Source organism: Pelodiscus sinensis, chromosome 10, assembly GCF_049634645.1.
Source record: "Pelodiscus sinensis isolate JC-2024 chromosome 10, ASM4963464v1, whole genome shotgun sequence".
NCBI classification, from domain to species: domain Eukaryota; kingdom Metazoa; phylum Chordata; order Testudines; family Trionychidae; genus Pelodiscus; species Pelodiscus sinensis.
The window spans coordinates 5,520,200-5,543,877 of record NC_134720.1 but is presented as its reverse complement, the minus strand read 5'-3'; the positions used below and the strand labels follow the sequence as shown (position 1 = coordinate 5,543,877).

The following is a 23,678-nucleotide window of genomic DNA, read 5'->3' as shown; positions in this document are numbered from 1 at the left end:
TTAATAGACACAAGAGGACACTTGAGAATGGGATAATTCCAATAATGGTGGGAGTTGGGGGTGAGAGGGGCGGCTGCTATGGCAACAGCTCAGTGATTCCAAGACTTCACTTGGCTTGCAATAGAGGAGGGTCTATGGGACAGCAGAGCGGGTTTGTGTATGGGGAGGGGTTGATAATGGTTTATCAGTGCAAAGGGCTGAAGGCCCCTTATTCAGCTGAATGAGAGTGGTCTTTTTCAGGACACTTGCTGCAGGGTCCCAGTGTCCTGCCCTGTATAATTAGTCCCCCTTTGACAGTGCTGAATAAAATTGATGCCTTTATCTAGGGATGAGCACAGCTGCATGCGCTCTTATAATGGGGCGCTGTCTGCTTTTGGTGGGGCCTGTGGCTCCGTCTGGGAGGACAGTGGCCCCAGACTGTTATAGAAGAGAGGACTTAAAAAGTGAGAAAATAATAATCCTATTTTCAGCATGTGCAGGCGCTTTCCCGCTGAGGATCATAAATGTGTGAGGCCTCGCAACACCCTGGCACCATGGGGAAGTGTTCTCAGCCCCACTTGACAGAGGGGAAACCTGAGGTGGAGCGCCTTGCCCAAAGTCCCCTGGGATATCTGAGAGAGAGCCTGGAATAGAACCCAGGTCTTCTGACTCCTACTCAGTCGGTTGCATTAGCCAGGGCACCACCTTTCCTGTTCTTCACTGGAGCTGATGGTGTCTGGGGGAATATCCGTGACTCTTAACCAGGGATGTATGTGTGACTGGGGCGAGGGGGAGCGCAGGAGGCTGTTGTGAGCTAGGACAGTGGTGGGAGAGTGCACCTCCATTATTCCCCATTGGCCTGCTCTGTGTTCAGTTGAAACCGCTGCACCAGCAAACCACACTATAGCTGGGAGCCAGCCGCTGGAGGAACTAAAGACCACCCTATGAGACACAGCTCCTCCTCATCTGTTTAAACAGGAGCACTGACCTTTACAGCTGTTTGTTTTATGCCTTTTGTCACAGACTTCACTCCCAGCAATGGCAGCTGCATATCCGGTCAGGACTTGAGTCTCTATTGCAGGCTGAAAAATATTAAGGGTCTGCAACACAGAGCTGCAGACTCCCTTGTTTGCCTCACACTTATAGGGAGCTTTTGAGGAGGAGGACTGTAATTCGAAGGCTCTCTGGTTTGTCCTGGTTAATGAGTCCAGCCATGATCGAGGCACTGTAGCAGTGTGCCATCAGGAGGAGCAGTGAGAGTAAACTCGCTGTCAGATGATTGTGTGCAGAGATTTATGTAAACAGCCACGTTTGTGGATGGAGCCGTGCACGTTTGCGAGTATCCGCACTTACGGATGTGGATGAAGGTATCTGTGGATCATTTTTGCAGATGCGGATGTGGATACCAATTTTGCATCCACCCAGGGCTCTATTTTTGGTTTTGTAGGGACATGCTTACATAGTTGTGTGCACATAAACTCACTGCTGTGTTGATAAGACGCTTATTAGTTACTCTGACTTGCGCCCCTCTATGTGTCTTTATTGCTGCTTATGAAAACAGACACTTCATGCATAGTGATCCGGGCCCATGTGTAGTCTCCTTGTGTTTGTAAGATGACTGCACTCTTGCAATTTACAGATCGTTTCTACTGTTTTTACTGCAGTTGACACTCATAGTGAGGAGAAGAAATGCTACATAAGGAAGCCTGGGGAATACCTCACTGTGTCCTGAAGGGGCAGGTGGCATTACAAGACTTGGTTGGCACTAGTACCATCAGATGATGTTTGGTTGCCATCCTCTAGAAAAGTGGGATTAAAACATTAGCTGCTGTCTTTGGGAGAAGGTTGCAGAAACTAGCTACCCAAACCAACAGTGTGCAGAGCACGACCCTCGTTTAGAGAGAAATTGACTAACGCTGCTCTCTTTTCCAATTCTCCCCCAGGCATCTGTGCAGGAAGTGCCACGATCAGGAGAAGGCCAAGGGGCTGGGCAAGTATATCTGTCAGAAGTGCCACCTGATAATTGATGAGCTGCCTCTGATGTTCCGGAGTGACTCCTACCATCCAGATCACTTCAACTGCACCCACTGCGGGTACGTTCTCATCTCCTAGTCTCTGTGGACAGACCCGAGAGATGCACGGCTCACTCCTTTCTGGACTAGTAATAGGGAGGTAGCCGTGTTAGTCTGGTCTTGCTGAAACAAAAGACAGGACTGTGCAGCACTTTAAAGACTAACAAGATGGTTTATTAGGTGATGCGCTTTCATGGGCCAGACCCACTTCCTCAGATCAAATTGTGGAAGAAAATCGGCACGACCAATTTCTGGACTCTGCGATCAGCTACATGTTGCAGCAGTTATGTTGTGTGGTAGACAAGAAGTTCTGTATGTAAAAGATCAAAAAAGATAGAAGAACTGGAATTCTCCTGCTCGGCTATATCGGATTCTCCTTCCTCCATGCATTGCTTACAGGGTACCATGGGCTGCCGGGTTTGAGAACAGTGCCTGGAAATGAGCCACTTTCCAAGGTCCTGTTTACATTGCAAAAATAACCCTCTTTAAACACGGTTGTGGCCAAACTCCTCCTTGCATTCAAGGGCAGAAAGACCTACTCCCAAGCATAGCTCAGGGTGCCCGTGTTTATCATATAGATGGGGCCAAAGCATGGACGTTTGCTTTGAAGTTCACTCTTCCACAGCTTCGTCTTAGATGTTCCTATCTGGAGGGAAGCTGGTGTGTCAGGTTTAATTGTGTGTCAGCTGGGGCTTGGGTTAGTGATGCTGCTTCAGGAACACTTGTCTGCCTTCTTTTCAGGAAGGAGCTGACTGCTGAAGCCAGGGAGCTGAAAGGGGAACTCTATTGCCTGCCCTGCCACGACAAGATGGGCATCCCAATCTGTGGGGCCTGTCGCAGGCCTATCGAAGGACGCGTGGTCAATGCGCTGGGAAAGCAGTGGCACGTTGAGGTGAGATCCACGCCACGCTCCCTGTGGAATGCATGCTGCCGAACCTAACGCACGTTGGAAGCTGTTGTGGTGAACGTTAGACATTCCCACCATCCCTGCTTTGGCTGAATGCACATTCTGCTCATCTTGGATGAGCTTTACCTGGGAAACCACATGCATTTGAGCTCTTCAAGCTGCGCTTCCTCGATCGCACAGTAGCAGTCCCATTGTTTAATTTACTCTCAGGGAAGCTATTTTGAAGTTTCTGCATAACATTGCAAAGATCCTGGGGTCTGCAAAATAGCATTTGCCATGGGTGTTGTGTACATCCTCTCTGTGCTGCCCCCCTGCTCCCTGCTCGGAGTAATAAACTGTAACATTGTTGTGACACTCCCCAGGGATACCCGGACTGTGAGCACCTGACCACCACCTGCTCTTAGCATGAAGCACTCCCGAGTCTGGTTGTGGTGGATCAGTTCTCTGAAACCACCAGCTTCTGGTAGCACAAGCGCTGCCTTCCAGACCTCGCTCTCACTCTGCAGGTAGCAATAGGCTCACACCAACTCCTGAGTCACCTTAGTGTCCAGCTCCTTAGCCAAGGGACACTCCCAGAATTACCAGGCCTGCTTTTCCCAAAGGAATGGTACAAACCAGCATGTAAGATTCAGCTCGGGGCCAGTGCTTTGCTTAACACCACACTGCTTAGATAATATATTTATAGTGACAATAAAAATAAGTTTATCAAAGAAATAGAGAATAGCGATGTATAACGTAAAATCATAACATGCTTTCTAGAGAGTAAATGTAACTAACTTAACTAACTAGTAGTGCTTGTCCAAAACTTCTGTTGCCTAAAGTTCAACATTTTCAACCAAGACTCTTCGTGAACCAGAAGCGCTGTCCTTTTACTCCCTTTGTGAAAGATGCCATGGTTTCTTCTTTGCCTCCCAAATATAGTGGAACAAACCTTTGGGCTACGTCTACACTGGCCCCTCTTCCGTAAGGGGCATGTAAATTTCAAGAGTCGTCGTAGGGAAATCCGCGGGGGATTTAAATATCCCCCGCGGCATTTAAATAAACATGGCCGCCGCTTTTTTCCGGCTTTTAAAAAAGCCGGAAAAGAGCGTCTAGACTGGCCCCGATCCTCCGGAAAAAGCGCCCTTTTCCGGAGGGTCTTATTCTTACTTTGAAGTAAGAATAAGACCCTCCGGAAAAGGGCGCTTTTTCCGGAGGATCGGGGCCAGTCTAGACGCTCTTTTCCGGCTTTTTTAAAAGCCGGAAAAAAGCGGCGGCCATGTTTATTTAAATGCCGCGGGGGATATTTAAATCCCCCGCGGATTTCCCTACGACGACTCTTGAAATTTACATGCCCCTTACGGAAGAGGGGCCAGTGTAGACGTAGCCTTGATGTGTATCTCTAGAGAGGATTCCCTCTCTCCAAGTCCCGTAGGCATCACTGTTTCTCTCTTCCTGGTAGAGTTCTCCGAATTCTGCAAAATCCTTCATTTGCACTCAGTTCTGACTGGCGATAAATGACCAGAAGAGAATGAGACAATATTCAATGAACATGTAAACAGAGAGATGAATAAACAACTCTTGCCTGACAGAAAACCTGTTTTCACCTTTTGCTAGTGTCCAGCTCCCATACACAGACTTTCAGCATGTATTTTGTGTGTGCATGTAAAATATATCTCTCTACCCAATTCCTTACAGAGTACCTGTACACGCATCACAAAAATATTCATAACCCAGCTTTCATTTGAGAGCTCAGAAGACCTTCCTTGAGCCAGAATGTCCATACTAAAATTGGGAGATTGTTGTAACCCTCTACATCGCTTCGCTAGTTGGCATGAAGAGATCCTTGGGTCATGCAGCTCACCTTCCAAACCTTGAGAGCAATTTTTAGTCCAGGACGGCTCCACAGATGATAACAATGGTAGAATCTGTTGAATAGCTAGAGTTGAGTGCACAGTATTCTAACCCTGCTGTGAGACTATCATCTACATTGTCATAGCATCCCAACGTTGCAATCCCAACGTCACCATCCCTTGGTGTCCCAACGTCACCGTCCCAACGTCACCATTCCATGGTGTCCCAATGTCACCATCCTCTCCTTGCAGGTTTTTCTTGGGTTTGTATAACGATCTGAAACCCTTGTGTCCACCACTGGTTTATTTTGGGGGTAGAGTCTGTGCATGTCGTCTTGCTGTGGCTGCAGAGGCCCCTCCAGTGACCTGACTGCCCTTTACTTTTGCAGCATTTTGTTTGTGCCAAATGTGAAAAGCCGTTTCTGGGGCACCGCCACTATGAGAAAAAAGGCCTGGCTTACTGCGAGACTCACTACAACCAGGTACGCCCCACTGTCCTACACCCATTCATCTGGCACCTCTCTTGGCTGAAGGGCTGGGGAGAAAGAAGTTCCTGGAGAGACATTTAGGAACTAAACACAGCATTTTCCCCACACGCATGTACACATGTATAGCCAGACATGCGGTGTTATCTGGAGCTGGGCGTTAAAAATATCAGTAAACTGTGGGAGGGTTTCCATCACAGATGTATGTTCACACGTATAACTCGAGGAACACGACAGTGATTAGAGAATGAAAATGTACTGGGGACAGGGATTGTCCCTCCTGAAAGAAAAAATTGCTGTCCCTGGATTGTCCTTAAATTCTGAGATGAGGTAATATCTTTTACTGGACCAGCTTCTGTGGACGAGACAAGCTTTCGAGCGCTGCAGAGCTTTTACCAACACAAATATAAATATTATCTTACGAACATTTGCCTCTCTCGTATCCTGGGGACAATGCAGCTATAACACGGCAAACACATTAACATTTCTGTAATTATACCAAATAAAATTGGTGTTAACCTGTCAGAGCCGGTTGGCTAACCTTGTGTTAAGAATCTAAAATATTCTGTAATCCATGTGAAACCAGTCTGTTTATAATTACAATAAATGCAATGGCATCTAGTTGGCTAAAGCACAGAAAAGATCTGTCCTGTGAGATGATCGAAAGGTAACTTTGCCATAAAAACACAATGAGCTGTCATGATTCTACGCCCGGTTCCATCAGACAGAATACTACATTCCCCTTGTAAAGCTTTCACAGGCTGAATATCTACCACTTTTCAAATAAACATAAAAAACAACAAATAGTCTGGTAGTGCTCTTGGGTTTGCCTCGATGTTTATGGTCTAGCATCAGGAGATATTTATTTTTGATCACGGTTGTGATCTATAGACACGGACTTCCAGATTCCCAGGCATGCAAAGCTCAGAGTTCATGTTACAGAGATACCAAGAATATGAGGCATCAACAAAATAGCTTCCAGGATTTGAGGATACAAGTTCTGAATGACCATAGAGCAATGGGCAAGTGTATGATATTCAGTAGAGGTAAAAGAGTCTGAGGGTGCTGGTGTATCCCTTAGGAGTTTGATGTTAGCACCAGCTGTCTGATTTGGGGAGCAAGGGCAGACACCTTCGTAGTCAGTAAAATAAGTTTCCATTTTATTCCTTCTGAATATAGCTCTTTGGAGACGTCTGTTACAGCTGCAGCCACGTGATTGAGGGGGATGGTAAGTTTTGTTCTTGTCTTGCTTATATAAAACATATATTGCTCTATATAAAACCATGGTGCACCCACATCTTGAATACTGCATACAGATGTGGTCACCTCATCTCAAAAAAGATGTATTGGCATTGGAAAAGGTTCAGAGAAGGGCAACAAAAATGATTAGGGGTTTGGAACAGGCCCCATATGCAAAGAGACTAAAAAGACTTGAACTTTTCAGCTTAGAAAAGAGGAGACTAAGGGGGGATATGATAGAGGTCTATAAAATCATGATTGGTGTGGAAAAAGTGAATTAGGAAAAGTTATTTACTTATTCCCACAATATAAGAGCTAGGGGTCACCAAATGAAATTAATAGGCAGTAGGTTTAAAACAAACAAAAGGAAGTCAACCTGTGGAACTCCTTGCCAGAGGATGAGGTGAAGACTAGGACTTTAACAGGGTTCAAAAAGGAGCTAGATAGATTCATGGAGGTTAGGACCATCAATGGCTATTAGCCAGGATGGGTAGGAATGGTGTCTCTAGGCTCTTTTTTGTCTGGAAATAGATAACAGGAGAGGGATCACGTGAGGATTACCTGTTGTGTTCCCTCCCTCTGGGGCATCTGGCATTGGCCACTGTTAGTAGACAGGATACTGGGCTAGATGGGCCTTTGGTCTGACCCAGTATGGCCGTTCTCATGTTGCTTTGGGTCGCTCTCCCATTCCGTGTCAGTCCTGAACTTGCAAGGCAAGACACCAATATTTCTTTTTACATCTGGCCTTGCTGAATTGGGTCAGACTCTGAGACTAGATAATCTGGTTGTGTGCTCTTACTCTGCACAGTGGTATCAGCTCTCAACAAGGCTTGGTGTGTGAACTGCTTCTCCTGCTCCACCTGCAACGTCAAGCTCACACTGAAGTAAGTAGATACTTGCAGACCTAGGATAACTCTTTCAGCAGCCCAGGAAAACAGTGCTGGCATCCTGCAGCAGCAGAGATGCAGCCTCTCCTGCGGTATGGGCAGCTTTCCCCAAGAAAGGCAGCCTGTTGAAAGGTAACAGCCCTTTTCAAATGGTTGGGTGTTTAATGCCTCCCTCCTAACATTCCCCTTTCCTAGTTGCGGAGTGTCCGATATCACCCCTGCTCTGCTGTGCTGGCCCAACATGACTCTGCCCTTAGGGGCTTGAGGAAATGGTGGTTTTGTGTTGGATTTGGAAAGTGTTCTGCACTCGGTATTCTTCCATTCTGATAACAGTGCTTAGCAAATCGCACTCCATAATAAAATGACACTGCAGTGAGCCTCCGTTCCATGCTCCAGCTGGGCTGTTTGATTACTGACACAGCTCTGGACAGACCAGGCTGTTGCACCAGCCAGCAGGACCCCAGAGATACCCTGGTTGTTTAATGTCTGGGGTGTTAAATGCATGCTGTGTGTAGGCCATGCTTTAAGACAGTGTTACATGTTACCTGTAAGAACTAGCACTTACGAAATAATGGTAAAGTTAGTTCAGACGTCTATAAAATGAGTTTGTCATGTACCCATTTCAGAGACAGGTGTCTCTGACTTTCCTTCCCTGGATTATGGAGGCTGGGCACATTTGCAGGGAGGGGTATTGCAGTGCTTAATGGAGCAGAATGAACCACAGTAAACTCGAAGGAAGCTGAATGGCAGGAAGTCTGGGAATACGAGGCAATAGGGGATGAGGAATTGGCAAGTCTCAGACCAAGTGGCTCTAGATACCGACTCTGCTTCAGTAATTCTGCTTCTACTGCTTGGTGTTTGCCAACCAGATAAACGCGGTGACTGGATTGTGCTGCGGGCACCATTGGGACAGCCAGATCTCAATCTGATTGTGCTCCCCTGACGTTCCTGGCTGCTTGAGTCCTCTCCTTTCTCAGAGGCTGAGCAGGGAATTTCAAGCGCAGGAACACCATTACGCTGCAACAGAGGGAAAGCCCCGTGACTACGTAGAGGGATAATTAACACGCCTTCACCCTGGTCCTAGCAAGGGGCGTTCATAGCAGGCTGAGGTACACTTGGCAGCACCGTCAGGGAGAAGTGTGAGGAATCAAAATGCCTTCCTGGTGCCGATGCGAAGCTGCTGCCCCGTTTTGGGAAGCAGCCAAGCAGAAGTGTTGCTAAGAGCCAACCACAAAGTGTTCCCTGGCCGGACACGGCATTATTGGTAAACGTGCAGACAAAGCTGAAAGTAAGTGGGTGTGCCCAGTGCAGGGCACTGGTAAGAGACTGGCTGGGGATGAGGCACTAGATGCTGCTGGCTCCTTGGGTAACGCAGCCACAGAGTACCCAGAATCCAGCCCTGGTCCCTGACTCCTGCACCCCCACACCTGCCCTGAGCCCCCCCCCCTCCAATCCCTTGCCCTGAGCCCCCCACACTCCATCCCACACTTAACTTTCTTAAGGATACTGTCCTGTTACATCCCCCCTCAGCCTCTTGCCCTGACCCCCCTGGGGAAAGGGAGTTGAAATACAACAGTACCGGTCAGATATTTAAGTTACTTTCACCCCTGCATGTGGACCTGCTCTCCAGTAATCAGTCCATGGGGATCTGTGTTCGCACAGTAGGGCACCTCGCTTGGCATGATCAGTGCTGCTCGTATCCTGATTGGTGACCGTGCGTGGCAAGGTTGGCATCCGTCTATTGAAATGAGGGGGTTGATACTTGCAATAAATTGAGCTTGCAGACCCATGTGCCCCGATGACTGAACATCAGGTCATGGCTTGCAAGTGCTGTTTTTTACAGTTCAGTGTCTCTTTGGAAGGAACAAGTTTGTGGAGTTTGACATGAAGCCTGTGTGCAAGAAATGCTACGAGAAATTCCCCCTGGAGCTGAAGAAGCGTCTGAAGAAGCTGTCTGAACTGGCTGCCAGGAAATCGCATCCCAAAGCTGTGGATTTAAACTCCGCTTAAACGGGTCTGTCGTTCTGCTGCCTGCGCTCTTCTCCTCAGACTGCAACTTGCCGTGCTATGGATCACACCGGGAATGTCTGAAACAATCCCCAGACAAATAGGACCTCCTCCAGCTTCACCCTGACTCTGTCTGTACTTAGGTAGTTGCAAATTAACGCTGATAGCATGGGGAGTTCGGCTGCTGCTGAGGGGCAGGGCAGAGTTGTGGGCATGGTAGTTAACTGGCATCATTCTACCATTGGTCAGAGCTGAAATTCTGTCTCCTGTAGTCTGAGGAATTTGGAAGAACAGTGATTTAAATATCAGATGGTGAAACATGCAGATTGTTCAACACGAGCCATAAATATCAAGGACTCCTTAAATGCCTTGCACACAGACCTTTTCAGCTGTAGGACAGTGTTCTGACTGTGGCCCAAAATGTTCACCATCTGATGGCTGTTTGGGATGTGTGTCACCTGCTCAGAGCAGACTCTCACAACCTCATGGCAGAAATGCTGGTGACTGCTCTACACCAGAGTGTTCACTGTTGCTACCACTGGGGAAGCTGCACTAGAAATAGTTACAGTAAAAATGTTAGGGGAAAAAGCTAACACAAAGGCTCCCCGTGCAAGACTCCTGTTTAATTAGCTATTTTCCTAATACCAGCTGCCTTCTGCTGCTTTCTGCTGTAGCAAGCTACCATAACTATTTTAACAGCTTCTGTGCGCTGCCTCAGCTATGGCACTTCTGAAGTAACGGACTCGCTGTGATCTAAACATAGAGCCTGTGTCTTCCACCATGACTATCGGCCTCCACAGTAACCTCGACAGGATGTGTTTTGTCACAGTTTGAGCAGTGGAGGACAGCACTTGTTTTTCTCTAGCCCTCGGCTCATCCTTCAAGTCCGGGCCCAGGGAACTACACCATTTCAGGCCACTGCTGGGGCCACGTCCACTGTGCTTGTTTTCCCTGGTGTTTGTTGAAGGACTAACGCCGAGACACTTCAGGCCTATGAGCATTCACAGTTCATTATGATGATTCCTCCTTTAGAGCAGGCAGCTCCTTTCCCCAGGTCCTGGTCACAGGAAGGAGCCCAATGCGGGATTAGGAGATTTTCAGCTGATTCACCAACCCTAGTTTAAGAGAATTTCTGGGAAGATCATAATAGGACACTTGACATCATATGTGCTTATGTATATGCAGGAATAGTTTACTGGGCAATCGTCGTCTCAACCAGCTCAAACCCTGTCAGTGGTCTGTGTTCCCTGCAGAGCCCATTGGAGATTGGCGATGGGTAAACATTTGCCTGTAGAGATGCCCACGAGTACCATTGTACTAGGAGAAGCAATGCGGCGAGGACTCTTACTTCATCTCTCACGTTTGGAATTCCGTAGATTAGGCTGGGGAGAAGGGACTTAAAGGAAAACCTTAAAAAACAACAAATCATCTAGTAGCACCTTAAAGACGAACAAAACATGTAGATGGTATGAAGACGTGGGCCGTGCCCATGAAAGCGCATGATACCATCTACGGGTTTTGTTCGTCTTTAAGGTGCTGCTAGGCTATCTGTTGGTTTTTTAAGTTTTTCCTGTAGAGCACTCGGTCTTCTACGGAGTTACAAAATCACATTTGAGAGACTGAGGAATCAAGGACGTTATGGAAAATAATCCCAGCTCAGTTTGGAGACGTTCGTTTCTCTGCACCAGACTCCACTGGAAAAGGAAAGTAGAAGCGATAGGACCTGTGGGCTGCTTTTGCGCAGAGTCTTTTAGTATGATGGATTTGCTAGGACTTGTGTGTTCTTCACAATGCTGGAGTCAGCAGGGAGACACTCTTCCATAGAAAGAAATTGAAGACTAGGATGCATGGCATTTTCCTTTGCTCTAGAGCAGGGGTGGGGAACCTGCAGCCCCTGGCTTGCCTGTATCTGGCCCCCAAGGCTCGGGGCTCCCCCCTCCCAGCATTTGGCAGCCCATGCTGGCACTCCAGCCCCTCCCCCCCATCCCACCGTGGGACTGGAACACACAAAGTTTCTACTTGCCTGGGGGTCAGCAACCTGCGACCCCAAAAAGGTTCCCCACCCCTGCTCTAGACTCATTCATTCTTGCTGTCACCTCCATTGTCCTTCGTGGGGTTACATCAAGGAGATGAATTTGGTTCAAAAAGCCAGGCTTGTCTTACTTACCGAAAGCTGCTGCCCATTGTATACTTTCACAGTTTAAAATCTATATTTATATACATATTTAAAACAAATCACTAATGCTCACTGGCTACACTTGAAGATGGCAATGCTTTTAGCAACTGCAATATGTTCAGCATACTCATATTCAAGGGAAATACTAATCACTTCCTTAACATCCTTCCTTCTTGCAAATCCAACTGCTAAATGTTTTCGCTAGAGTTTGGATCCCAGTCCTTACCCTCACAGTGATCCACACAACATTAGCAAAATTGTTTAACCTTCAATGCTTGGAATTTCCCATGACAAATGTTTTGTATTGGGCAATGCAGGCGTCTGGGGCTGAAGAGGGTAAGTGTTAATTTGAAACATATGGCAGGCATTGGGTCACAAGTAAACCTGGGACAAAAGCAGTTGTTCTAAGAGGTGTTTAGTTCCTAGTTTGTAAAGCACCCTCAGCACTAAGGATTATATAGAAAGAGTAAAGAAATGTATTAATACCAAAGAGACAAGCCCACCCTTATTCTACAACATGGATTCTGCAGACTGTGGATTTCTTGTTTTATAGTACTTCAGAGTTTGTGGTGTCTAACCAAAATCTGTGACTGCTGGACTAAAGTATTATAATCTGCACTGGTTCTGTATGTTCTTGTAATAAAGTTAACTGCAATGCATTTAAATCTTCACACTAAAAATTAAAATATACAAACTATTGCATATGCATTCTGCACCGTCAATCCTGAGTCCTTTGATCTGCACCACTGATGTGACCCAGAGTGAATTACTCAGTAACTCCAGAGGTTACCTGCATTCCTATCTCACAGCTGTGACAATTAGCTCCTATGTGGCACCTGAAAGGGAGACGGGTAGTTAAGGATTAGACCCAGCTGGGGCTTGGGTGGTTCCTATATAAGGGACGAGTGCAGAGCAATAGGGGGAGGAGAGCCAGGAGGGAGGTAGTTGGGAACTTCCTCTCTGGGAAAGGAACCAAAGAGGGTCCTGCAGGAGGTGTCTAACATGGGATTGTCCCTGAGGGGAGAGGGCAGTTAAGAGATGGAGACTCCTAAAGCAGGCTTGGGATCAGAGAGAAACTCTAGGGAAACGCCCTGAGGGTTAACAGCTTGTGGAAAGTTGGGCCTCCAGGGAGAAAGCCCTGGACAGCCATGCTCAGTGATCGAGTGAAGAACTCTGCAGAGCCCGGGAGGTGAGCGAAGAATCTGTGGAAGACTGAGCTGAGGATTTCCATTCCTCTCTTGTGAGTTTGCACTTTGTGACCCCAGAAGGGGTGAGACTCGGTGTGGCCTGGCTGGAGGACTAATCACTACAGAGCACTGAGGTTTGGAGGAGGAAGGTGAGGCAGTGCGGCTACAGTGCTGGGGCTTGCTCCAGGATGGTGAGTCTATGCAAGAATGTGTTGTTGAAATGTTTTTGATCAGTGCTGGTTAGACCAGGGCTACTCAATTTTGGAAGCCCCGGGGGCCACGATACTCACAGCATATGCCAAGGGCTGCAACTTAAGTGTGGTTGCATATATATATGCAAATAGCTTATTTCACACTGACGGGCATGAATACAAAGATTACGGCAAGACTGCACAACACGCAGGCCCATTTAAGTCAGTTCTGTTGATAGTTATAAAATGCAACATTTACTCGATTTCCACAATACGACAGCGCTTTTAATGAGCAATGACACTCCAGGAATTTAACGACGAAAATGCAAATCAACAGACGACTATTATATTGACTCCTTTTTTGTTTTGGTTCCCACCCACAGGCCGCGTAAATCCAAACCGCACTGCGGGCCGCATGTAGAGTAGCCCTGGGTTAGAGGGTGATGAATTGATCAATGACAGTGCAGTGGTAGCACTGCTGCTGTGTCTCAGATGCTGTGCAGCTAGCGTGGACTGTGGATGTCAGTGGGGTGCTGTGCTAATGCAGAGGTAGTATAAGCAACGGGGGGCTGCTCACAGTATACTGAGAATGGGAGGGCACTCACCCGGCTTGTGGAAGAAAAATACATCACCATCACCGATCTGCAACAATTTATTTAAAAATGGGAACAGAAAAGTTTGGCTGCAGAGATTGCAGTACGGAGCAAAAGTACAAAACAAGTCTCAGATACTCTCTCTAATTAAACTGAATTCAAACGTACGATGCCATCATTAACGCCTTGATATTGGTAATCTCAGAGCATCCACTGCTAGCAACGGCCATTTGCACTGAGAATATCTGACTGGTGGCAAAAAGATAAACTGTTCTGAAAAGTGGCACTCATTTAGATGCACAGAGACACTGAGTCCTGTTCTCCATGCAGTGCATGTACAACCCCCCCGTCCCCGTTAATGGCCACATTGCACACACGCACATCCAAGGGACAACGAAGCCCATTGTCCATACATTGGCAAACTGGAGCGAGATTCAACAGGACTGCTTTTCCAGTTCTGTCAAACCATGCTCAAGGAACTTGGTGTAAATGCACTAAAAGCACCACATGCTACTGTGGTCACCGGAGGAATCTTCTGATTTGGGAAGGACAGGTGTTTGCTCTTCTAATGTAATGGCAAGAGCAGCTCTTACTGAGAGAAAGTTCTCTCTTGCTGACGGGCGTTGTGTGTCTGTGGAGGAGCATGTGACGAACTAGCTCTGAATCAAGCGAAGCCGTCTGCCAAACAGGAAGTAGGGAAAAGATCAAGAGAAATGAAAGCCAATCAAATGAAGCAATTGACATTCTGTCTCCTGAAAGAATGTCTGCATAACTCTGTGCTGGGGCACTGCTATAGAGCAGGAAAATGGCTCTTTCAGAAGAGGACTGTATGGTAAAGACTCGACCCTGTGCAATTCTGACTCCCGCTGAGCAGCACTTATAGATGATCTGTGTCAGTATGTGTTATTCTGTGCAAGGGTTGCAGATTCAGTCCTTTATAATAGCCCAAATCAGAGGGGGCCCATGCATGCTGGGGAGCATGCCCCTGTTCCTTGGGAGAAAGGAAGGTGGGGGGGGAGAACACCCAGGTGCAGTTATCAAAGGGGGCGCAAAAGGAAACACACTAGCTCACAGCGTATCGAAGGCAGGAGACAATAACCATGTGGGAGCACAGATGGTTCTTCCCTTCTGCAAAGCCCCTGGGTTACCAGGCAGAAGTGTCCAGGAGCAATGCTGCTTCTCCCACACCAGCAGAATAGGGTGGCTGTGACGGCGACTGGCAGCAAGTATTCGACATGCTAGACGACTGAAGGAAAGCAGCACCTCCGCTCAAGAGCTTTCCCCAGTTTTCTTACCATTGAACACTTGGCTGAAATGTTTTGCCTTTTTCTCCATCCGTGGAGTCTCTCCATTATGCCAAAAGAGTCCCGTTTCCTCCCTCTTTGCCAGAGACGGGAAGCTTGTATAGCTGGTGAGAGTATACTGAATAGCATTCCCTTCTGTCCCCGGGGGAAGGAGTGGGTGGGGTGAGTGGGTGGGGTAGCATGGAGGACACCATAATATCGCTGAAGAGGTTTTCAGACTGCTTTTTCATGTATTCATTAGTGCTGTGCTGAGGCTGAAATCCAGCAAAACTTGCTGCAATGGTTATAATCTGTACTGAATTTGTCCCTCAAGTCTAGGATAGGAAAGTGTAAAATGTTGGCATGTCTCATCCTTCCTTCCCCAGCGTGGCTCGCAGCGGGACAGGTGTGATCAGAGGATTAATTGGCAGGACCAGTGTTAAATGGGTCTTCTTTTCAGATATGAAATGGAGGCAGTTTGGCACAGGTATGAATCAGAGGCTTCTCCCCTCAGGCAGGGAGACGGGGATTCCTCTGCTTGTTCACAGCATTCATTAGCAGCTGCACATAGGATGTCAACAGGTCATCCATTTTATAACCCTGCGGGAGAGAAAAATGTTAACCTAGTCTCGTGAAAAGGACTCAGAAGGTGCCAGCTGGCAACAGCTGTTGTTCCCCAAGCTGTGTCCACCTCCTCTGCCAGTTCCTAATGTCGTGCAGGCAGTTCTTTTCCAGGGGTCCCTCTGGTGTGTTCTCAGGTACCATAGTAGCGCTGTTGAAAGCATTGCTGCCTGCACTGTACATGGTCTCCAGTCCAGTGATCAAACCTGCTAGGTTTGCAGTGGCTCAGCAAACCATTGTTGGCTGCTACCTTGTGTTTCAGGTTCTCACCTTTCACCTGTAAGTCACTTGTCTGCGTGTTTGCAAAGGTAACCTCCAAAGTACGAGCCCATCTAAACCAATGCAGTAATGTCTGCCTGAGTCTAGCAGGCAGCCTGAAACGAGATCTGGGTGAAGTGGGGCTGCCCCATTCATTTAAATCGATCATTGCCACTGAAATCGAATGACGGGATCTCCCCACTGCTAACCATTGTGCTCCTGATCAAAGCATGCCCGGAAAGGGAGATCATATTTAGAACCCCATGAAATTCTTTTTCTTTATAAGTTTTTGTTTCACTTTTCAGGAGTTATGTTCTGATGCTTTCCCCAGGAGCCTGGGAGGCCCTGGGCAGGGAGTTTGGCCCAGCCCCTTGCTGCCATTGCAGGGTGAGGGTTTTTTTTATTTTATATGTTGTTGTTTTTTTATTTTGTGGTGTTTTGTATTTGTGAAAAACATGGGGCTGTCATTTGTATTGCAAAGACCTAGGGGGAGGCTCATTTTGGCATCTCAGGGAAGCTTGCTTTGCCAGCAGAAGGTGGGAAGCGCTACGTTTTCCCCTTCACTGTGGTCAACACATGACGCTGCGGATGGAGTGCACCAATCCATGAATAGCACCAGTCTGCACCTGAGCTGCAGGGCAGTTGATTAGTGAAGGGAGAAGAACAATTAGTGTTTTTGCAGGGAATGGAAGGAAGCGCTCATCCACTCCATCAATCCTAGAGCCAGTCATGGCAGGAAGCAGTGTGCTGCTACCCTTTCTTCTCTGGCTACTTTCATGGACACCGGCATCCTCACACGGGTCTGTGGCGCCGGCAGACGTAAGAGAAGGGAAGACCGAGATCATGTCTGAGACACTCACCAGAGACGTCTCGCACAGAATCCGGCTTCCTCGCACCAGGTTCCCAATTGTCATGTGGAAGAATGTACTGCCACTGTTCCAGTTGGAGATTTTATTATAGGGGTACACTATTAAGATGTCCTGCAGGCAGAAAGACATAAACAACCAAACAGTGCAGCAGTTGTGAAGGAACACCAATTGCGGCAGGTTAGAAAATGCATTCCAGTAAGGCAAGTACATCCTCACGTCTCCTAGTGCTTCCTGTGAGGGGCTGGCACCCAGCTACTCGAAGTAGCTTATGCCCCAAACAGTGGCATGACATAACCCTCCCTGTTTGCACAGAGCAGCTGATCTCTGAGGCTTTGGGTTTCTGGAAGGCCATTGTTCAGTGCTAACCTTCTCCAGGCCGTGCTGCTTGTGTGATCAGTACAGAAAGCCGCTGGCTCGCGCCCAGTGGCTGTATTGTTTATAAAAACCAACGTGACAACATGCATGTGAATGTCTCCCCTGCGACCACGGGCCTGGAGCCGGCCCCGCTCAGCTGAGCTGGACTTGGGCGGGAAAGCTGTGCTGAGGATGTCGCCTGGGGCTGCAGCCCAGTTTCTGGGAGCCAGCCAAGCCCAGGCATCCACCCTGCAATTTGATTGCCTGCAGCTCAAGTCACTAGTGTGGGGCCAGCCACAGGTCATCCGTTGCCCTGCAGACATGGCCTCGGCAGGGCTCCCCTCTGGTCACCTCTCTCTTCCTGGCCGGGTACTTGCTGTCTGGGAGGCGGCTCAGCTTTCCTGCCATTAACTCCCTGAAGCTGCTTCCCTGCCACCCTGAACATTCACATGGCCATGGTACATTAGCTGGGGCTGCTCCTTCCTCAACAGGTATCCCGGCCACCCCTCCCCTTCACAGCTGTCATCTGGTCCTTCCTTTTCTGGCCACAGACAGCTGGTAGCAATTGCCTGAATTAGTTCGGAACAGCAGCTGTAATCCCCAGCTGTGAGTCTGGGCACCACCTTTCGGTTTCCCGCAACAAAAGGATAGAGGCTGTGTGCCGGAGAGGCAGGGAGAAGGTCCTATCCCTGGTCTGTTAATGGGCCCGGCCAGAGAGGGGACCCTTCGCTGGCACTGCCAAGCTGAGGTAGCCGCCTTTCCCGGAGGCCCGCTCCATGGCATGCCCAGGCGCAGCTGAAGTGACTTGTACCTTGGTCTTGGGGTGTATCAGCGAGACTCCTTGCCTGTTGACCGCAATGAGCACGATGTCTGGGAAGTTTGGCTCAGAGGTTTGCTGGGGATCAGGAAAAGAATAAGAGAGTTTGCGGGAGGTGAGTGAAGATCACTGGTAATCGCAGCGAGCCCTTCTCCTTTCCCGTCTCGTTTCCTGGCACTGGCGCCCCAGCTCAGAGTGCTGGGAAACCGTTGCCGCGGTGACGGGCCTGGAGCACCTTCCTGGCATCGCACAAACCAGTCAGGCCATGGGGCGGGGGGCGGGGGGCGCAGCATGAGTGTGCCCTGCTGGCGGGGAGGAGAGGAGCGGACAGCAGTTGGCCGCAGTAGCGGGAGGGCAGCGGGACCCAGAATGCTGCATGGCTTAGGGAGGCATAAGGATCCAAAGAGGCATAACGCAGCAGCCCACCCTGGCCACTGAACATGTCCCCGGGGCTCCCCTCTGCTCTGTTCCTGCCCCACCCAGAGTTCCGTGCCACTGGCCCCGGCTGTGTGAACAGCACAATGGGCCCATGGCAATCCGTTTTCACGGGGGCGAGGAGAGCCGTGCGCTGGACAACGGGCCCATGGCAATCCGTTTTCACGGGGGCGAGGAGAGCCGTGAGCTGGACAATGGGCCCATGGCAATCCGTTTTCACGGGGGCGAGGAGAGCCGTGCGCTGGACAATGGGCCCATGGCAATCCGTTTTCACGGGGGCGAGGAGAGCCGTGAGCTGGACAATGGGCCCATGGCAATCCGTTTTCACGGGGGCGAGGAGAGCCGTGACCTGGACAACGGGCCCATGGCAATCCGTTTTCACGGGGGCGAGGAGAGCCGTGACCTGGACAATGGGCCCATGGCAATCCGTTTTCACAGGGGCGAGGAGAGCCGTGAGCTGGACAACGGGCCCATGGCAATCCGTTTTCACGGGGGCGAGGAGAGCCATGCACTGGACAACGGGCCCATGGCAATCCGTTTTCACAGGGGCGAGGAGAGCCGTGAGCTGGACAATGGGCCCATGGCAATCCGTTTTCACAGGGGCGAGGAGAGCCGTGCGCTGGACAATGGGCCCATGGCAATCCGTTTTCACGGGGGCGAGGAGAGCCGTGAATGGGACGGGGAGTCTCCGGCGCTGGACCTAGGCCACTGACTCGCTCCTACTGGAGGGCAGGGACCATGAACCTCCCCGCGGGCTTTGCTTTCCCTCACTCCGAGAGCAGGAGAGGGGGCGGAATAGCTTCCCCTGTGGCAGGTGACAGCACCCTGCCTGCTCTCCCCTGGCGGCTCCGTGGGGCACATGGCATGAGAAGCACCTGGCCAGACCTTCACTTCGAAGAAGGCTGACCCAAACGTGGGCCACCGGTGGATCATCTTCAAGAAGGCCACCTTGGCCTCGTCCACTGTCTTGCCCTCGTGTCTGCTGTAGGCGCTGATGATATTCTGTGTAGAAAAGGGACACAGGCACCCCAGTGAGGCAGGGAGCTGGGACAGGCCTTTCCCCATCCGGGATCTGTCCTGCAGACGTGCACGCCCCAGAATGGGCCGCATCACCCCAAGGCAGCAAGGAACACCTCTGCCTGCAGGACGGGAGGGGCCCCTGCAGCGTCTATGAGAAGGAAGGGACTTTCCCACCAGTTCCTGCCTTGGACTCCAGCAGTGGGAACTGAAGATCCTCCCAGACCAGCAACTCCCCACCAGGTCTCTGGGAGCCTCAGTGAAGGTCACCAGGCTCAGCAGCTTCCTCAGCTGGGTCTCCTAGCAGCCCAGTGCAACCCTCGAGCCAGGACTCTCAGCCCTCCTCCTCTGAGCCTGGGGGAGAGGCAGAGGAGCCTCCTAGCAGCAACTCTGTGTCCTCTCTTCAGGGGGTTGCGGAAGCAGGTGCCCCAGAGGGGGTGGCTGCGTCAGGGTGCAGGGAGCCGTTGCCTCCTGGAGCGGTTCTCACCTGTGCTATACACAGGTGTAGGGCGAGCTGTGTCCTATGCAATGCACAGACCCCCTGACTCCTGCCAAGCATCTGTCCAACCCTGCTCTGCCTGCAGGAGAGGGGCCTTGTCTTGTGCATACAGCCTGTGGCCTCGATACGATGTTCACCCTCCAGTCCACTGACAGTTCCTAACTGGGTGTGTCTCCAGCTAGCTGTGGTCTCAGAGCATTGCCCAGCTCTGGGGAGACAGGCACGGCGGAGGAAGGCTTTAGCCAGGAGGCAAATTCTGTGTGTACATAGGAGCAGGGGGCCCGCCTGCACTCTGAGCTGGTGGCCTGACTCCAGCGCGAGGAGACGTCCTGGCACTAGCTCTCCAAGCTGGGCGTGCTAAGAAGAGAGTGTAGCCACAGCAGCACGGCCAGCAGCACTGGCCACCCCAAGTATGGGTGGAAGGGCCGTTACCTTCTTCCACTCCTCCAGAGCCATCGCTCGGACCAGGTTGTCTGGCACCAGCTCCCTCAGGATCTTGGGGATGGCTGCCTGCTGCGACCGGTCCCTGTCAAACCGCACTTTATAAATCAGCCCTGCTATCTGGGCAGCTTCCTCTTTGGAGCACTTGTGGTATCCTCGCAGATACTTGGGCAGCTCCTGGAAGGCAGAAGCAGGGGATCTGCAGAACAGTGTGGAGCAGTGTGGGCTAGGCCTGGCGGAGACTGCGATACCGGCCTCACAGAGCGCGCCCCTGGGGAAAGGCCAGCCCCGTGGGTAATTTTAGATTGATAGATGCCAAGTTGATTCTTGTGATGTTCTAAAGCAGAACACCAGCAGATCTGACGGTGGCTGCCCTCCGCGAGGCGGAGAAATAAATACTCCGTCAGGGAAGGTTTCTCCACTGCACTGCCCCAATCACGTTGCCTGACCGGAGCCCCCTCACTACCCATGCCCTAGACTCAGTTACCTGGTGGTAATGAAAGATGGAGTCGGCCTTCAGGTCTTTCCCAGGAGTTACACTCAGCCAGAGCTTCCTCATGAAGTACACCTGGTACGTCACAGCCACAGCGCCCCCTAAGGGAACGATATTGTCAGTGCTCCCCGAGTCACCCTTTTGGGCCATTGCTTCTGCCCGGTCCCACATGGCTCATGGACTCTGTACTTCTAGAAATAACACTGAAGAGGCTGGCAAATGAACTGGCTATCGCTGCAGTCGGTCGCTTAGGTTCATGACGGGAGCGAGCTGATGCACCGCGTCGGTCTATTAGGGACTGGATGTGCAGGAGGCCAGGGACTGGTGGTTCCCATGGACATTGCTTTGCAAGAAGTGGCAGGACTCCCTGGCTGTGTGTATTACACCAGATCCTAGCCCACCCTGGGCAACACTTTCAGTCACTCTGTCACCAAGCATTCTCTGGCAGCTGCCTTTGCAAGAGGAGATGCTGATTTCAGGTGCCTGTATTTGACCCCTCTGTACGGTCACTCCATACGCAGGCTTGGCTGCTCACCTTCTGACGAGGTGGCCTCTGCTGTCTCCAAATATTTTGACCCTAGTTCTTTGGTGAAATTAGCAAGAAAAGTGGGTGGAATTTAGAAATAGAAGCTTTGGTGGGGAAGGGGAGAATTATAATCCGTTTTGGGAGGTTTAAAGCCTGTAAGTGCTTTCCCTTCACACTACAACAAGAGATCATGGGCTCTGATGTTAACAGGCTGCTAGAGAAATCCATAAAGAAGCTGCCAATGAAGCAAGGAGCTGAGTAGATGGTTTAGTATATGATGCGTCTATTTGGTGACAGCTGGTCTGGCGAGGCACAAGCCTCGGACTTTGACTTGCAATCATCAGATCAATGAGTCAGCACATTACAGGTGCAGAATGTCAAAGTAGCAACATCAGCTGTGGCTCCCCGCACAGGGACTCGTTCCAGCGTCTGGCCACACCAGGTCAGCTGGATTCTCGTGCTCTGGCGAACGGTGCACACGAACCGCGCGCCAGAAACAGGTTTACCAGCCCACAAGCCAGACGTTCACAGAGCATGACTAGACCCTGCTTTGGGCCCATTGCTCTGATACAGATTAGCACAGCCACCCAGAGCAGATCCCTTTCCTCACCGTCCTTCACCGGCTTGTTCTTCCGAGTCCAGTCAGTCACCTGCCGTAAGGAGTCAAAGAAGTAGTCGGCTTCGTTCTGACTGATCACCTGGGGGGGCAGAGCAATGGGAGGGAGGAAATGGCATCAGTACGGTCTGAGCTGTCCCTGCCAGCAGTACAGACAGAGCAGAGGCAAAGGGAATTGAGAGATCTGAGGGGAGAAGGATGAAGACTAATGGGAGTGTCCTTCCCTCCCTGGAGTTTTACCTGGCTACTTGCCCGTAACATAGATAGAAGCTGACCGCCTGGTTCTCAGCCTGCTGCTGCAACGCTGGCAGACACAGAACCCCCCTCCCCAGAGCACAGCACTGTGCAGGCTATCTGGTCCTCCCGGAGCACAAAGATCACACGGCACCAGAGAACACTGCTCGACAGCCAGCGCTGGCAGCCTGGCTTCTGGGCGAGCCAGACGTTCGTCTGAGGGAGGAGTTAATTCAAGGGAGGAATGGAGCACTCCCCATTGCAGTGGAAGCCAACAAGTTACAGACCAACACCTTGTAGGGTCCAGCCTAACACATGGAAAGGATCTGACCCCAGCAGTGTGCAGCACCGACCTGGGACTGGAGTGGTGGCCAAGGAGCAGCCTGAGCACCAAGTATGGCTCTCAATATTCTGCCATGCTGTCCCCAGCTACGCCTCTTCACCCAGGGATGTGACTCACAGAGACAACAGGTCCCAAAACACCATGGACCTTCATAGAAACAGGGCTGGAAGGGACCTTGAAAGGCCTTCAAAGCCAGCCCCCTACACTGGGGCAGGCCCAAGTAAGCCTAGAGCATCCCTGTAGGTGTCTGTCCAACCTCTTCTTAGACCTCCAGTGATGGCAATTTCACAACTTCCCTTGGAAGCCTGTTCCAGAGCTCAGCTGCCCTTAGAGTTTTTCCTAATATCTAACTTAAAACTCCCTTGTGATAGCTTAAGCCTGTTACTAATTCTCCTACCTTCTGTGAACATGGAGAACAATTGATCATCATCCTCTATGTGTAGCCCTTAACAGACTGGAAGATTTATTAGCCCCGCCCCCCTCCATCCCCTTCTCTCCAGCCTAAACATGTCCCATCTTTTTAGCATTTACTCATAAGTCAGGTTTTCTAAAACTCTGATGAAATGACGTTTACCCAGGAAAGTTCCTGACTTATTTGTTAGTCTCTAACAAGTCTCTACACTTGAAATAGGATACGCAATGTGCGCTATCCCAATTGCATCTCTTATTTTGATTTAATTTAGAAATAGCTTATTTTGAAATTTGGTTCATCTACCCAGCGCCAAATTTCAAAATAACGCGCTAGCGTGAGCCTCCCTTATCCCTTGTGCAACCAGGTTTTACCAGGATGGTGAAATAGCGAGCCCGTTATTTTGAAAAATATTTCAAAATAACGGGCAGCTTGTGTAGAGGCAGGGAGGCTATTTCAGCATACCCCTGGTATCCCAAAATAGCCGTGCAGTGTAGACGTACCGTAAGATGCCACAGGACAGCTCATTGTTTTAAAAGTTACAGACTAACAGATCCCCTCTGAGACTTTTCATCACTTTTGTTGTTTTTTCTGGAATCTCTCCAACCCGGCCCCATCTTTGCTACATGTGGTGCTCAGAACCGGACACTGTACTCCAGCGAAGGCCTCCCTAGTGCTGAGTAGAGCAGGACACGTACTTCCTGAGTTTTACATCCCACAGAAGGCGATTTGCCTTTGTGTAACTATTGACTCATATTCAGTTTGTGAGCCTCTGTAGCCACCTCAGCCTTTTCAGCAGTACCCCTGTCTAGCCAGCGGGTCCCCATTTTTCAGTGGTGCATTTGATTGTTAACTCCCTAAGTGAAGTCCTTTGCACTTGTCTTTTTCGAATTGCATCGTGTTGATTT

At 50.0% G+C, this 23,678-nt stretch overlaps 2 protein-coding genes across 9 annotated transcripts in view; one reads left to right on the top strand and one right to left on the bottom strand.

Moving 5' to 3' along the window:
• LIMS2 (LIM zinc finger domain containing 2) overlaps positions 1–12,286 on the top strand; it is a 47,613-nt gene extending 35,327 nt beyond the window's left edge. For all 6 annotated transcript variants that reach the window (XM_075937442.1, XM_075937441.1, XM_075937445.1 and 3 more), the window contains 6 exons: positions 1,923–2,072; positions 2,793–2,943; positions 5,180–5,272; positions 6,455–6,503; positions 7,323–7,398; positions 9,264–12,286. In XM_075937442.1, the coding sequence (XP_075793557.1) occupies positions 1,923–2,072; positions 2,793–2,943; positions 5,180–5,272; positions 6,455–6,503; positions 7,323–7,398; positions 9,264–9,411 (667 nt within the window). In that variant the 3' untranslated portion in view covers positions 9,412–12,286. The remainder of the gene's footprint in view (positions 1–1,922; positions 2,073–2,792; positions 2,944–5,179; positions 5,273–6,454; positions 6,504–7,322; positions 7,399–9,263) is intronic.
• Positions 12,287–13,598: 1,312 nt separating this feature from the next.
• Positions 13,599–23,678, bottom strand: part of MYO7B (myosin VIIB) — a 94,688-nt gene continuing 84,608 nt past the window's right edge. For all 3 annotated transcript variants that reach the window (XM_075937439.1, XM_075937438.1, XM_075937440.1), the window contains exons 43-49: positions 21,779–21,866; positions 20,637–20,743; positions 20,141–20,326; positions 19,078–19,194; positions 17,752–17,835; positions 16,578–16,697; positions 13,599–15,438 (exon numbers count right to left, since the gene is read on the bottom strand). In XM_075937439.1, coding sequence (XP_075793554.1) covers positions 15,349–15,438; positions 16,578–16,697; positions 17,752–17,835; positions 19,078–19,194; positions 20,141–20,326; positions 20,637–20,743; positions 21,779–21,866 — 792 coding nt within the window. In that variant the 3' untranslated portion in view covers positions 13,599–15,348. The remainder of the gene's footprint in view (positions 15,439–16,577; positions 16,698–17,751; positions 17,836–19,077; positions 19,195–20,140; positions 20,327–20,636; positions 20,744–21,778; positions 21,867–23,678) is intronic.